Consider the following 16,176-nt stretch of genomic DNA (forward strand, 5'->3'; position numbering starts at 1 on the left):
ATTTGTCAATACCGAAAGGGTATTTAATTCCCAAATTCTAGATAAGTTAATCCGACAATTCCAAATGAAATTCATTTAAACTATTTTGGTTCACATCAACTGAATTCCATCTTATTTTGTAGTAGTTTTGACAATGCCAGCTTGAATCAAATAAAATGACTGTTGCAACAAAAGGACAGAATATTAGTAATAATTCAGAAGATCAGGTGAGTGCTCTTTCACCACTGTAAATCCACTTTACAATGTACTCTCTTTTTTCATACAGACACCAGCAGTGCCTGGATCTTCTGATAGTATAATTCAAGTTCAGAATGATACTACTGAACCTGATTTTCCTCATGATCAATTGACAGCTCTAGATGAAAAGATTTCCAGTATAAGATGGGTTGTTCCAGTTTTACCTGATCAAGAATTAGAATGCCTTCTGAAAGCTTCAACTGAACTTGCAAAGAAAAATTTAGATACAAAATCAGAAGCATGTCAAAGATTCTTTCGTGAAAGTCTGACCATTTCTTTCAATAAAATAATCCAAGATGATGCTGTTTCTAGTTGGAAGCCGAACATTCATTTCTGTATCCAACAAAACTGCCTAAAATTGGTTGAATTGTGTGTTGCTAAACTGCCTCATGATTGGTTCCCATTATTAGACCTTTTAGCAATGATTTTCAATCCAAGTACAAAGTTCCATACATTCAATTCAGCAAGATCTAGTGAGACAGCCGGGCCAAACTGTAATTTATCAGAGGAGGAATTATATGCTAGACCTTCTATAGATATAAGGAACCCCAGGGGTTGGCTAGTAGACCTTGTCAACAGATTTGGGGAGTTAAATGGTTTCCATATACTCTTAGAGAGATTTCAAAGTGGAGTCAATCTAAGTGTGTCTATTGTGTATGCACTAATCAAGCCCTTTGGTTTTTGTTATGAGTTTTTGACACCACATACTATTCACAAATTTATGCTTCCAATATTGGTAAGTTGAACACTTCTTTGTTTATGTTGCTTCAACTGGTTATTTAAAATTTCAATTGTATTTAATAATTATTACTGTTTACTCATCTATGGTTATAGGTATGTGTTAATTGAAAGAAACAACTTGGCCCATGAATAATTTGTCAAAATAATTATGGATAAGTAATTAGGAATAATAAATTCACTCACCTATTTGCTACAAATATTTTCAATTCAATTCAATATGTACTTTTCCTAGGATAAAAAAATGCTTATTTCTATTATCTGGTCTTACAATTTTTTCTGTGTTAGTCATTGTATTCTCTTGTAAAAATGTGGTGAAAAAACTATGAAACACAAATTTATAACACAGATGTCTAAAACTTAGATGTTATAACTAGGAACCAAAAGTAGATTGTTCTCTCCTGAATATCTGAAACATTCTAAATAATCAATGTATTATTTACAAAATAGATCCCTTGAATTTATAAAATATGTAATCGTAATAATATTATGCATTTATTACTCTTGCCTAATACAGTAATAAATAAATTGATTTTCACTCATTTAATTTACCTTGTTGTAGGAAATGATACCAGCCATTCTTGACAAGATCACTGATGATGAACTGAAAAGAGAAGCAAAAAATGAAGCGAAGAGTGATAATATATCGAATATAATAAAAGCTGCCAAAAACTTGGCTTCTCGTGTATCAAATCAAGAAGAACTCATAAGAACTTTGGAAGGGTTTCGCTTAAAAATGATCTTAAGACAACTTCAAATATCTAGCTTTAATGGTAAAATGAATGCATTGAATGAAATCAACAAAGTGATTTCCAGTGTTACTTACTACCCAAATAGACATCATGGAATGGAGGATGATGATTGTTTAACATCAGAAAGGATGGCCGTAAGTGAATAATTCATGTTTTTGAAAGCTTGTTTCTCATCTAGAGGTCTATATCATTTTGTCACAATATCTGCCTTTTGGAATTTAGAGTGAGGTATAAAATAGTTTTATCAGGCTTCTAAATAATATGGAGACAAATAAATAAAACCCTTATTTATAGCAACTAACTAAAAAAATAGCAATTCAATTATTGTATATAATAATTACCAAGAACCTGTTTTGAGGCTAGCTTCCAACTCGCACATATCAGTCAAAAATCATTTATGCTTAGGCAATTTATTGAACCCTTATGAAACAAACTAATCTGAATAAATTTGCTATATAAAAATCAGTACTTGTCCTGGTATTGTAGGTTTCATGAACATATTCCAACTGTCCTTTAGAGAAAGCTTTCTTTTTTTCGTATTGTTTGCAATTGGTAATATTCCATAGAAATTGAAATTTTGTTGACAAAAAGGAGAAAAACAGGTATATTTTGTGTATGAAGTGAAAGTAAATGAAAGACCATTTGAAATTTTCAAATATGATAATTCTTTTTGTTAGATGAAAACAATCAAATTTTACATATCGTCGAAAGATGAAAAATGTTGTTCCCTCCTCCTGTTGATTTTCAGCCTTCTCAAAAATATTTCTTATTCTTCATCAGACAAGGAAGAACTAGAACACAAACTTATTTCAGGAAACATTTTAGATATTTAAGGAGAAAAATTAATTTTACAAACAGAGAAGTTATTCTACACACACTGTAACGAAACACGAATATCTGAAATGACACAACAGAATGAGGTAATTTTTTGTAGTCATAGAGCATGCGTGAAGAAAAGGATCCCTTTACTTGTCATAAAGGGCCACTATCGGGACTTTATAATGAAGATCACTTCAGAGCTTTCATTAACCATAAAATTGATTAATGAAATACATTTTATTTGTGAAAGAGACTTCTGATTATGAAACTGGCCCTTATTGGGTTGGTTTCATTTGACATATATTATCTTCTTTTTTAGCTTTTAAACCCTAATATATACAGGATTTCTGGAGCCTATTTGAAATCTGAAAATTTGGAATATGATATTGTTTGTAATTTCCTATTCGGCTAAAATATTTCTGAAGCTCCATCAAGAAATGAAAAAAAAAAAATACAATTTCTTAAAAGTTATCAAGATTCCCTCAATCACTTCTTCCTCGAATTTTGGCGTCAGTTCTAATAGTTTCAAAATATTAAAAAAAACTATTATGTGAATTATTTTTACTGTAAATATCCTATGCATTAATTCAATTCACTTTTTCGAAGTAGAATGATGTAGGAATATCGTGCAACTCTTGAATTTGAGAAATATCATCACAAGATGATATTGTGCCATAAATTGTGAACAATATTTGATCATAACTTTCAATTTTCAAATTAGAACCTTATTTTTTATGATTGTGTTGGATTCTACGGAGAAAAATAAAGGTAGTGTTCACATGATTACGCTTCCAAATTCAATAATTCAAGAGTTTTTCAAGATTTAATGGATTTATGTTATACATAGGGTCAATTTCATCCAATCTGTTTCAACAATGCGTTTCAATCTAGTAGAAAATAATTTCACTAAATGAATCCCTGCTATTCCAATAATGAAATTCTGGATCTATTCCATATTCACGCAAATCCACATTTATCACCGATTAACAAGAAGATATTTCCAAAGAATATGAAAAACTTCAGGAGGTGATTCCTCACAATTTTTTTTATATGAGTTTTCCAAATTAATATATTTCCGGAAACGAAGCGTTTCCAAGATTCTAATTATTACAATTTTACCCAAAAGTAATGACCTCTTCACGCGAGGAAACAGTAATAAAATAGGTGGCGCCCCCTACAATAAACCAAAACTACTTAAACGTCAAATTCTTTTCCTAAGCTTTTTTGTGAAAAATGCCAAGTAATACCTTCAACACCTATCGATTATCAGACTTAAAATTTTCAAAACTGTTGCTTTTTTACGTAGATATGATGAATTGATTATTTTACAGAAAAATGTGCTAGAAGTACGCACAAAAAATTATTAATCTTACAAAAAAAAGACATGTAGATGGCGCCCCTACGAATGAGATCATAATAACATCAGGTTCGAATTTGACACCTCAAAAAAACCTATCGATACCAATTTTCGCTCAATTAAGGTCACTATTTCAAAAGTTATTCAAAAAAAAAGAAAATAAAAATGAAACTAGTATCTTGGAAACGAAGTGTTTCCGGATATATATTCATTTCGAACAATTCATATTAGAATATTGTAAGGAATCATCTCCTGAAGTTTGTCAATGTTTTTCTGAATCACCCGGTATAATACAAGCTTTGATAATGAATACACCTGCCACATGCAAAGTAATTATTACATTTAAATTTCTATGATCACCATAGAAAGGTCTATGATGATCCCAGAGTATTCCTCTAAAAGAGTATTTAGAAAACGAATGGAATGAAATTGACCTTACGTTAATATAAATTCATGAAATCCAGATTAACTTTTCAATTACTAGATTAAGGAGCATAATCATGTTTGAAAAATATCCTTATAGAATCCAACAATCATAAAAAAATAGGGTTCTAATTTGAAAATCAAAATTTATGATCAATTTTTGGCACAATATTTGAAACATGATGTGATGATATTTCTTGAATTCAAAAGATGCACGATATTCCTCGTGGATCGAGTTAAGGTATAGGATATTTATAACAAAAATAATTCACATGATAACGACTATGGACATTTTCTTTTTTTTTATATATTCTGAAAACTATCAAGACTGACGCCACAATTTGAGAATTTTTAAGAAATAAAATGAAAAAAAATTGTTTGATTTTTTTTTATTTCTTGTATAACCAGAAGTGCTTAAAAATATTTTAGCTGAATAGGGAATTACAAACAATATCATATTCCGATTTTTCTGATTTCAAATAGTTCAAACGTTCTCCAGAAACGTCAAATAGACTTGAAACATAAATAATTCCTCTGTACAATAGAGACAGGCAAAACTGTTTTGTAATTAAGGAGCTCTATTGCAGTTTGTTAATAGTTGAATAAGTGGGCTTTCATAAATCATTCATATTAGTAGACAGTTTCCATAATTACAGTAAAATTATTATCAAAGGTACCAGGAGTGATTCAAATTTCATCAATAATTTTTCTTTTCCACGAAAATTTGTTTATTTGGCAAAAATATGACAACAAAGCGATTGATTCTATGAATTCTAGAATGATCTGAATGTTTGAAAGTTTTATCCTTTAATAAACCAGTTTGAGTGATAAAGAAGTATCTGATTAAATTTGAAAAATGAGTTGTATTTGGGAAAAAATTTTTTTTTTAACAATTTAAATGTTCAACATTCTCTTGGGTTCATTTTTCAATAATGCACTTTAAGCTTTCAATGTAATCAAGGTATTATCGATGAGGAAGTAGTATTATCAGTATAATCCCGAATCATTCTAGAATAATGCGTTGCTATTAGTTATATCAATTATGCATGAAATAAACAATTCTGGTTCAATTACAGTTCTCTGATTATATGTAAGTGCCTATACTTGAATATTTGAAATCTACCAATTCTCCATGGTATTTAGAAGACCGATCAAACAATGTAACTTATCAGGCGAAAAAACCTCTTTGTGGCGCAACCTTCATGCGCTATAATAAAGTTAAGTCTAATTATCTTTTATAATTCCCAGAAATGGATAAATGAGAACCATGTGCTTGAGATAGTCCTTAGAGATTCGTTGCATCAGCCACAATATGTAGAAAAACTGGAGAAGATCCTGCGGTTTGTGATCAAGGAAAAGGCCCTTTCCCTCTCAGATCTCAACGCTGTTTGGGCTGCCCAGGCGGGAAAGCACGAGGCTATTGTGAAAAACGTGCACGACCTACTTGCCAAGTTGGCCTGGGACTTCAGCCCGGAGCAGCTGGATCACATATTCGAGTGTTTTCAGAACAGCTGGACGTCCGCGTCCAAAAAGCAGAGGGAGAGGCTACTGGAACTGATCAGGAGGCTAGCTGAGGATGACAAGGACGGTGTGATGGCGCACAAGGTGCTCACTCTTTTCTGGAACCTTGCGCATGCCGAGGACGTGCCTACCGAGATCATGGATCAAGCTCTCACTGCCCATGTGAAGATCTTGGATTACAGCTGTGCTCAAGAGAGGGATGTTCAGAAGACTGTGTGGCTGGACAAGTGTGTAGACGAGTTGAAGAAGGGGGACAAGTGGGTTCTGCCCGCCCTTAAGCAGATCAGGGAAATTTGCATCCTATACGAACAGAGCACAAATGGGGGTCACAGTCAGCGCAGTCATCACATCTTCTATAGACAAGAAGTCATCGAGAGGTTGCAGAATCAGCATTCTTTGGTTATTCTGGTCACTAATAGCCTGACTAGCTATATGGATCGACTTAGAATCTTGTACAAAACAAATCCGGAATTGACAAGTGAATCATATACTCCGGATGGTCGATATTGTCACACTTCTCAGGTTCAAGAACGTCTCAATTTCTTAAGGTATGTGATTTTATGGAACAGTGAACATTGTATTCATTCATATTATCATACATATAACTATTATTATTCATTTATTCGATGATTAATCACTTTTTTGGAAATACATATGCAATATAAAATCCTACCTACTTGCCTTTATACAAGGTGGGCCATGGTCGATGTTACCTTAGACTTTTACGGAGAATGAAAGGTACGATTTTATTGGAAATTTGGTTTCTTGGGTAGGAAACAACTTCTCTATCGATCAAAAATATTTTCAGCGCTACGGTGTGTCCCTGAATTGAGTTTAATATCATATCACAGGTTGGCCAGATTGTAATCAATAGTGGCTCACTGAAAATGCATATATTCCTTCTATGTTTATTACTCCAAGCTTGATTCGGTATTAAGCATAAGAAAGTCTTGCGCATTCATAACCAAGTATGTATCATCCATATAGTTTGTCATTCTGCATTTCTTCGTTATTTCATCAAATCATTCAGTTATAATATACATATGAACGGGCACATTATTTTCCCCTGAGGTACCCCATATTAAATTTTCTTTCTATTTGTTGTATATGATTTGACAAATTTTTTCATCAGTTATTGATAGGAAAAGGGGGAAACTTGCCTAGAGTCATAGGCAAAAATTTATCCTTTTGTCATTCACCCATCTTCTTACAGTTTTATTTTCAGGTTTCTCCTGAAAGACGGCCAGCTGTGGCTGTGTTCCGATCAAGCGAAACAGATATGGCAGTGTCTGGCAGAAAATGCGGTGTTCCAATCTGACCGAGAGGCCTGTTTCAAATGGTTCTCCAAGTTAATGGGCGACGAACCCGACCTAGATCCGGGCATCAATAAAGACTTTTTCGAGAATAATATTCTACAATTGGACCCAAGCCTAATGACAGAGAGTGGTATTAAATGTTTCGAGAGGTTCTTCAAAGCTGTCAACATGAAGGAGGGAAAACTCAAACTGAAGAGACGTACCCACCTAACTGAAGATCTGGATCTCATAGGTCTGGATTATTTATGGAAGATAGTAACTGTCTGTGGAGATGACATAGCGTTGAAGGCGATAGAGATTTTGAAAGAAGTCAGCACGAATCTGGGTCCCAAATTAATAGGTATAATCCAATTACAGTCATTATTTCATTATTTTACATTACATCGAGAAAGTGCCTCAAATTGAACAATTAAAAATCTGCAGAAAGGAATTTTTGAAATTCTTTGTTGTTCAGTTGGAGTTTTAGTGTCATCTGTCATTTAGCCAGAAAGTCTGAGAGAAATTTGTCTCATGAATCAATTTGTGACTTGAATAGATAAATTCTTACCCCACTTTAATCAAACACAGCGTATTAAATATTCTACAATAACGCCCTTCAACTGCAGTTTTGACAAGGATGTTATCATTTTCAGAAAATAAAAGTTACTACTAGTTTCTGATGATCATTGTAAAAATGTTCATTGAACATTTGTAAAGATTCTTTGGATTAGTGAAGTTACTACAACTATTCTTGATTTATAACCATTTTGAAATTGTCGATTATATGAACTGTCAAATAAGCTTGTCAGCAACAAATGTCCTCAGGCTTATGGCACCTTACTAATTTGCAACTTTTTACTTTGCATTTTGTTAAATTCTCAAAGTGAAGAATAATGCTGTTGCATGAAAATATGAATTGAGCAATGCTACGGCCTGTTACACCGAAATCCTTTCTAAATGTTTTTTGTGCAATGTAATTTATTTGAAGAGTGAAGAGTTGAAAAGTAGTTTAGTACATCAGACTCCTGATCTTAAACTATTTTCCAGTATTGTTTTTGAAAGTATAATGCAGGTGCAATAAAAATTTACTTATAATACACATACATAGAATCTTATAAGAAAACATTTAAAGCACTTGTGACATATGCTCTGGAGATATACTAATATGATTCTATAATGATATGCTTTTTGTATTTCATTGGTCATTTTCTGGTCCTTGCGTCTTTAAATCCGCCCAGCAGTAGTTCAAATGATACGTTGGTAAAATATATTATTATTTTAATTTTGGAAACTATTTTTAAAAATTCTCAGTTGCAATTATTGAGCAATCAAATTATTATTTCTGTCTTAGGGGCTCAGATGCAGTTCCACGAGAACTTCATAACCGAGTGTTACGACAGACTGAGGGCTCACTACGACACGGTGAGGGTACTGCAGGACTCCGACAACGACAAGAAGTTCGAGAGTTCAAATCAGTTGCAGAACCGGATTAGGGCAGAGGCGGTGAAATTGTGTCGGGTTATCAGAGTGTTGCATGAGTATCTCAGCGAGTGCGATAGCGCTTTTGTTGGTGACAGGAAGATACTACCACTATACAGGGCGTGCAGGGGGAAACACCTCACGCTCATTGTGAGATTCTCCAGTCCCAATAGGCCCGTGGAGGATCTGGAGCTGTTCACTCACTCGAATGACACAGTGGCTTCGTTGAGGAAGAACATAGCCAGAAGGATCAAACCCGGTATCCATTGTAAATTGGAATTGTCTCTTAACGGTGAATGTCTGGATCCCATTGACGATAAGAAGCTCCTGTCTCAGATATCTCTTAGGGATAAGATGGTGAGTTCAAAACAGAAATAATCAAAATGGGGTGATCTCGAAGAAATATCTGTGAAAAAACTTGGTTAAGAAAGTGTGCCATATTAATTAACTATAAGGTGTGTGAATAAGTCTTTCCCGTTTTTTTTTCAAATTTTGAGCCTTTATTGTGAAAAAATGGTTACAAATGAATTATTGAAAGTATTGGCCATCGCTAGCTACAACTTTTCCCCATCTTTCTGGCAACATACGAATCCCGTTGCGAAAAAATTCGACTGGTTTGGCCTCTATCCAGTCATCCACCCATTTTTTGGCTTCCTCGTAGGAATGGAAGTGCTGGTCAGCCAGGCCATGCGTCATCGATCTGAAGAGATGGTAATCAGACGGAGCAATGTCTGGACTATACGGCGGGTGGGGTAGGACTTCCCATTTGAGCGTTTCTAAGTATGTTTTCACCGGCTGTGCAACATGTGGGCGAGCATTGTCATGTTGCAAAATAACTTTGTCGTGCCTGTCGGAGTATTGTGGCCGTTTTTCTCGCAGTGCGCGGCTCAAACGCATCAATTGTCGTCGATAGACCTCGCCTGTGATCCTTTCATTCGGTTTCAGAAGCTCATAGTAAACCACACCTAGCTGGTCCCACCATATACAGAGCATGAGCTTGGCGCCATGAATATTTGGCTTGGCCGTCGATGATGATGCATGGCCGGGTAGTCCCCATGATTTTCTTCGCTTCTGATTATCGTAACGGATCCACTTTTCATCGCCAGTCACGATACGATGCAGAAAACCCTTTCTTTTATGTCGCTGAAGCAGATGTTCGCAAGTGAAAAAACGCCGTTCGACGTCTCTCAGCTTCAGTTCGTACGGCACCCAATTTCCTTGCTTTTGGATCATTCCCATGGCTTTCAAACGCTTGGAAATGGTTGTTCGGTCAACTCCCAATGCTTCAGCAAGTTCTTCTTGCGACATTTTCACGATTTCAAAAATTTATGATGCGAAAAAATTTCAACTAATGTGTTAGTGTGGAATTGTTGACAGATGAATAAGCTTTGATTATGACATATGTAACCATTAAATACTCGCACAGTATTGGTGGCGCCATCTCTTACAAAAAACGGGAAAGACTTATTCACACATTCAATAATTCATTCACTTTCTCTGATCAATTAATGAAACAGCGAGTACCAAGAATTGTATTCCGATTAACATTCGAAAAGTATCTTCAAAAAAAGCAATGAAAAAATGAGGAAACCTGGGTTAATCATGTTAGAATCTCCAGCCCTACTTTGAATGACTTCAAAACTCTCTAGGTTGAAATCATTTTATTCTATCAGTACCAAGAACTGATTGTTATAATGTGGTCAACATTTATATCAATCATACAAAAATTCGATAATGTCCTAATAAAAACACGATTTATTTTATGATTTATGTGAAAATTATACATACAAATTGAAAAATAAAAATGGTTACTCTTTTCAGTTGATCTCAGCTAAGGTTATCCAGATTAATTCCAATATGGCATCGTCCCAGGACAGCAGCTCTGATAGTTCGACTTCTTCACCTCAGCATCCGTACAACGATACAACAATCGAAGCGGATGCTATCCCTTCCGCTATTTCTGCGGGAAAATTGGTGGAAAATTTTCTCCCTGGAGTCATGATGGCCACACATCACGTATATGCAATATTTTTTTGTCAGCTATATCAATTGGGTAGCGATCTAGGTTTTACCCCTCTCAGAGACGGGGCGCGGGCTTTACTACAGATTATACCATGTGACACCACCACCATGGAAAATTGGGTGGGAATATTGATGAGCAACTCTGTACCCGGTGAACCCAAGATGTGTCTGGATTCGTTCCTCACGAAGAGGTCGCCTTCTGAGGTAAATATCTGATCGTTTTTGCGTGCTTATCCAGAGGAATAGTGGACGATCATTTTGCCCAAATATTGTCTGTAATTTTTGAACGGTATAAATGATTAGACTCGATCTCAGAGTAATAAATATACAGAGTGAGTTTTAAGTATGGGACGCATCAATTATCTAGGAAACGGATTGCACGATTTTTTCAGTTTTTGGTGTGAAAGGATCTTATGACATGGCCGATATTATGATGTTATTTACATTGTTGTCGAATCATTCCTTTTTTCAGAATAATGATGAAATTTGTTCTTTTGAATGGATCAGATTTTTGCGTTTCGAAATCCTCGAGAAACACTTAATATTTTTCATGTAACTTTCTTTATATCTAAATGTCATAAGTTGAAATAATACAGATGACTATGATTGCCACAATATGTTATCCAAAATTCCTAATTTTTTATATATGAACACCAAAGTTATACATAAGACAAGATAATTTAAAAAAGTTTTTGGCGTCTCCTGTAAAATTAGCATAAATGCTTAAATAGGAGTATTCCTCACGGCAACGACGACATGTCATTTCCAAGAAGTATTTTGTCCAAACATGAACTATCAAATTTGACAAGAAGCGCGCGGAAATGAAAACATATCAGTGATAAGATATTTCACTCCATTCGTGAGTTTATCGACAAAAAACGCACTTCTTATGTCCAATAGTTCCATATTGACCTAAATATATCAGAAATTCAGAAAACAAACTTCAAGCGCGCCAAACGACGTAAAACAACCGATGACACTAGGAGAGCAAAAGTTGCCAAACCTTGGATTTCAGCAGGTAGATACAGAAAATAATAAATATTCTACTTATTTTAAATTCGACTATTTATTTATTTATTATCGTATTTACGTCGGCTAAACGGTAACATGATTTTGTCATCAGCGAGCTAAGTAGTTTGGGACATAATTAACAAGATCTTAACTCTCCATCTTTTCCAGGTTTTATATAATTTGGAAGTATTGTATGCCATGCTGATGCCCGCCCTCGATTTATCAGAGAAAACTTACGAATTTCAATATTGCTTCATGACCAGCGGGTTTGCGCACGTCTTCTTGGAAATGTTGACTAAGAACAATTTTATGTCTGACGCGGACCACGCCACCAAACGTGCAGCCTACCTTGTAGTTCTCAAGATAAGTAAGTTGATACTTACTTCCATTGCTCACGTACTAGTCAGATTGAGTGAAGATCACACACCTCAAGAAACCGAAGCCAATGGTGAAACTGTTATCACTCCCGGAATGTTCTTGAAGAATGCCCTCAGATCTGTACCTGGGCATTCGGATCACGTAAGTTGTCTTTTTTATTTGAATGCTGATGAAATTTTAATCTGCATTATAAATATGTCTATTCTAATCCACTTATAATGTTGTATATTGTTTTTCGTCTCCAGTCATAATGCGATTCAGAAATCCCTTCCGTCTTTGCCTTGCAAGTAGCCGTTCAACATCTCTGGGCTTCAACTCGTACGGCACCCAATTTCCTTGTTTCTGAATCATTTCCATGACTTTCATACGTTTTGAAATGGCTTGTTGCGTCACTCCCAATGATCCTGTAAATTATTGTTGCGTTTGACACGAGTCTTGATCAAGTAATGCCTCCAATTCTGCATCTTCGAAAACCTTTTGTCTTCGACGTCAAAATCACCGTTCTTGAAGCGTTGAAACCACTCTCGGCACGTTCCTTCACTAATAGCGGCCTTACCATAGGTATTTGAGAGCATTCGATGAGCCCCAGCCGCAGATTTCTTCATATTAAAGCAGAAAATTAAAACCTCCCGCAAATTACTAGAACTTTGCTCGTAAGCTGACATGTTCAATCGAGACATAAATCGACTATTATTTCGATGGTGTTATGTTTACAAACACATAAGCTTAATGTATGACATCTACGATCTATTTATTTCGACTACCACTTACCGTTACAGCCATCTATTGCGAAACGGCAGAAATAAAGTTGTACCGTTTATGTTCATCGAAAAGTTATTTTAGAACAAGGCTGAATTTTTTTTCATTAATTGCATCCTTCTTTAATGATAAATTTTTAATATTATTGGTGATTATTCATGTAAGTATAAAAAAAATTGGTATTAGGTACCTTATAAAAACACTCTTGGATAGAAACTCCTGAGGTTTCCTTTTTCCATATTCTTTTCAAATTGCTTAAATGAATGTTTTGAATGGGGAGGAAGTGAACTTCAATAATTGAAAGTGTCTTTTTATAACAATGAAAAATAACAAGAAAAAACTTAATTTTTCTAAGAACTAAATAAAAAAGAGAAGAGAAGATAGAGTATACTTCCCTTCCAAAAGGTTTCAATGAGCCTGAGCATGCTCCAAGAGTGTAACTTCCCTCATTCAAGCGCCTACTAATAACCGTAAAAAGTACATTATAACACAGCATCAAATGTATTTTATATATTCCAGATTCTGCGCCAAGTTTCGATAAAACTTAGTCAGGGACTTGCCCAACTGATAGTCGCTGAATCGGAAGATGGTACAGCACAAGCCGATGCCCTCTTCAACCAAGCCTTGAATTGGGAACTGCCCGATCTGGCTACTACCCTCGCCCTAGTCAGACTGATCTGGGCTGCCAGCAGCAACAACCTTTCCGAACTGAATGCCTCCCCGGAGACGCTCCATACCCTGTCCGATCCCAACAGGCAGGACGCCCCTGTATCCCTGCAACCGGAAGACATACTCCTCTGCAAGGAGGCGTTGGAACTGCTTAGCATAGCGTTGGTCTTGAATCCAAGTAGCCTGGACCACCTATGCCACGACAAGCGATGGCCTTACTTCGTCACCGATCTGGTTCTACTGAACCCCAGTTCCGCGATCAGGGTAGCCGCTGCCGAACAGCTCATCACCATCTGCACAAGCGGCGCCAGCAGTCGACTCGCCCTCCAGCTGATTCTGCCCCTTCTGTTCGACCTGCTTGACAACATGGTGATCGAGAACGCAGATACCTGTCACGAATTCTTCCAACTGCTGTGTCAGTTGGTCAGCGTGGCTCACATCACCGGCTGCCCCCTGGATTACGCCGACTCGCTGCTGGGACACGAGGTGGCCTGGTTGCGGAGAGCCAGAGACAAGCATGAGATACTCATCGAGGGACATCTGGGACTGGCCAAAGAATTACTGTGTTTTGTCAGTGCGGAGCAGAAGTGTGAACTTGGCAGCACCGAATCGGGTAGTCTGATAAGAGAGCTGTTGGAGGATTTCCTGTTTCCGGCAAGCAAGCTGATGCTGCAGCTTATTAAGACGGGTCAACTGGGCGAGGATCCGGCGACTCCTATATGTGAGACGCCTCAAACTCAGGCGGCCGCTTTTGATCTTCTGATCGCTCTGTGCGCAAACTGCGTTCCCAACTATCAACAATTGGTGGGGATGTTGACTGAGATGTTCTATTCCGGTAAGATTTCGAGCCAATTATGCTAGGGCTTGATTCTTGAGAGCAAGTAAGAGAAAGTTTATTGTACCTGAATAAATAGTCGTGCATTGGAAATAACGGGTATAGAACAACATTTTTTTTTTCGAAAAACAGTAAAAAATTGATAGTTCTTAAAGAAATCATAATATTTCTCTCATATTGCGTTTTGGAAACCTACCTGGATTGACAAGATCCCTAATCCACACGTTCGTTTCCTAGTGTTCCTAAAGTTGTTGAATTGGTAGTTGATACAGAGTAACAGTGTGTAATAATAATATTGTTTACTAACAAATGAATGAGTTCAATATCCTTGAATTATATTTTGAGGGTAAAATTGTTTTGGTTCAAAACAAGAACCTGCTACGTTCGTAAACTATCAAACTCCTCGGTTGGATGATTTGACTGATCCGTCAAGTGTCTAATTTGAATCAAGTTGATAACTTAGAATGGGTTTCCGAAAACGCCAATAGTCATATTGGCAATTCAATGATGAGAAATGAAATGTCAAATATCATCTTAGGTAAGATGTTTTTAGACATCTTAATCTTAGGTAAGATGTTTTTAGACATCTTAATCTTAGGTTAGGTTAGCATCTGTCAAAATAATTATTGGGCGCTTTCAGCAGAAAGATCGGTAGCGTAAGTAGCTCCGCTACTGATAGGTATCAGTTTGGTAACATTAGTAATGAGCGCGTTCAACAGACTCAACAGTTGTGGAATGGTTGTCAAAATTCTATGAATTTTCTGCTGAATGCATTCTACCAGTTTTCGCTATGGAGCGGTCGCCATCTTTGGTAGCGAATTTATTTTATGCTACTTTTTGGTAACATGTTGAGTAACTTACATAAGTGACAGTTGTGACAGTGATTTTGGGACGAAATTTAAATTTCAAATATAGCAATAATGGAAACTCAAACATAAACGTTTATTAGCATTCTGAAATGTTACTCTGAATAAAATTCCCATATATTGAAATATAAAAAAGTAATAATACCATAAGCAAACTTGAAAATTAAAATCGATATTATAACAAAATTGTCTCTCATAATACCAAACTCGTATCAGTAGCGGAGCTACTTACACTACCGATCTTTCTGTTGAACGCATCCATTCTCTGCGGGACGGGTTGCTCCTTTTTTTTGACAGGAATAGGTTCTGTGGGTCCTTCTTGAAGGTATGTTATGATGAGAGACAATTTTCTGTTATAAAATCGATTTTAATTTTCAAGTTTGCTTTCGGTATTATTACTATTTTATTCTTCAATATATGGGATCTTTATTCTAACATTTCAGACTGTATAATAAACATATACAATTCCGAGTCTATTATTGCTATATTTGAAAATTAAATTTCGTCCCAAAATCACTGTCACTAATGTCAGTTACTCAACATGTTACCAAAAATTAGCATAAAATAAATTCGCTTCCAAAGATGGCGACCGCTTCGAAGCTGAAACTGATAGAATGTGTTCAGCAGAAAATTCATAGAATATTGACAACTGTTGAGTCTGCTGAACGCGCCCATTGATTGCTCAGAAGATTTGCTTGACAAGCAGCTGTCTACCTGATAGTCAAGAATAATCGGTGAACAATCACCGGAAATGGTTCTCTTCTATCGCAATCAAGAATCGATGCCCTAGCTTAGAGTATTGAACTAAAAATGTTGCATGACTATAATTTTTGTTGTTTTAAAATCTATGGGTTTCCACCATATCATCCCTATGGTATAACAGTACCTAATTGGAAGATTTATACAATTAAAACTATAGGTTTTGATCATATAAAAAGCTAGCTTAAAGAGATTGCCAAAATTATTTTTATCGCTAAGTACTCCTCTGAATGCTTCGATACTCCTGCAGAGTTTG

The 16,176-nt window shown here is 35.8% G+C and overlaps 1 protein-coding gene across 3 annotated transcripts in view; it reads left to right on the plus strand.

The window, feature by feature from the left end:
- LOC123678199 (probable ubiquitin carboxyl-terminal hydrolase FAF-X) overlaps positions 1-16,176 on the plus strand; it is a 31,298-nt gene that overhangs the window by 379 nt on the left and 14,743 nt on the right. For all 3 annotated transcript variants that reach the window (XM_045615092.1, XM_045615093.1, XM_045615091.1), the window contains exons 2-10: positions 123-206; positions 266-973; positions 1,538-1,861; positions 5,575-6,395; positions 7,073-7,503; positions 8,494-8,978; positions 10,443-10,847; positions 11,823-12,173; positions 13,311-14,295. In XM_045615092.1, coding sequence (XP_045471048.1) covers positions 156-206; positions 266-973; positions 1,538-1,861; positions 5,575-6,395; positions 7,073-7,503; positions 8,494-8,978; positions 10,443-10,847; positions 11,823-12,173; positions 13,311-14,295 — 4,561 coding nt within the window. In that variant the 5' untranslated portion in view covers positions 123-155. The remainder of the gene's footprint in view (positions 1-122; positions 207-265; positions 974-1,537; positions 1,862-5,574; positions 6,396-7,072; positions 7,504-8,493; positions 8,979-10,442; positions 10,848-11,822; positions 12,174-13,310; positions 14,296-16,176) is intronic.

Source organism: Harmonia axyridis, chromosome 4, assembly GCF_914767665.1.
Source record: "Harmonia axyridis chromosome 4, icHarAxyr1.1, whole genome shotgun sequence".
Taxonomy (NCBI): Eukaryota; Metazoa; Arthropoda; class Insecta; order Coleoptera; family Coccinellidae; genus Harmonia; species Harmonia axyridis.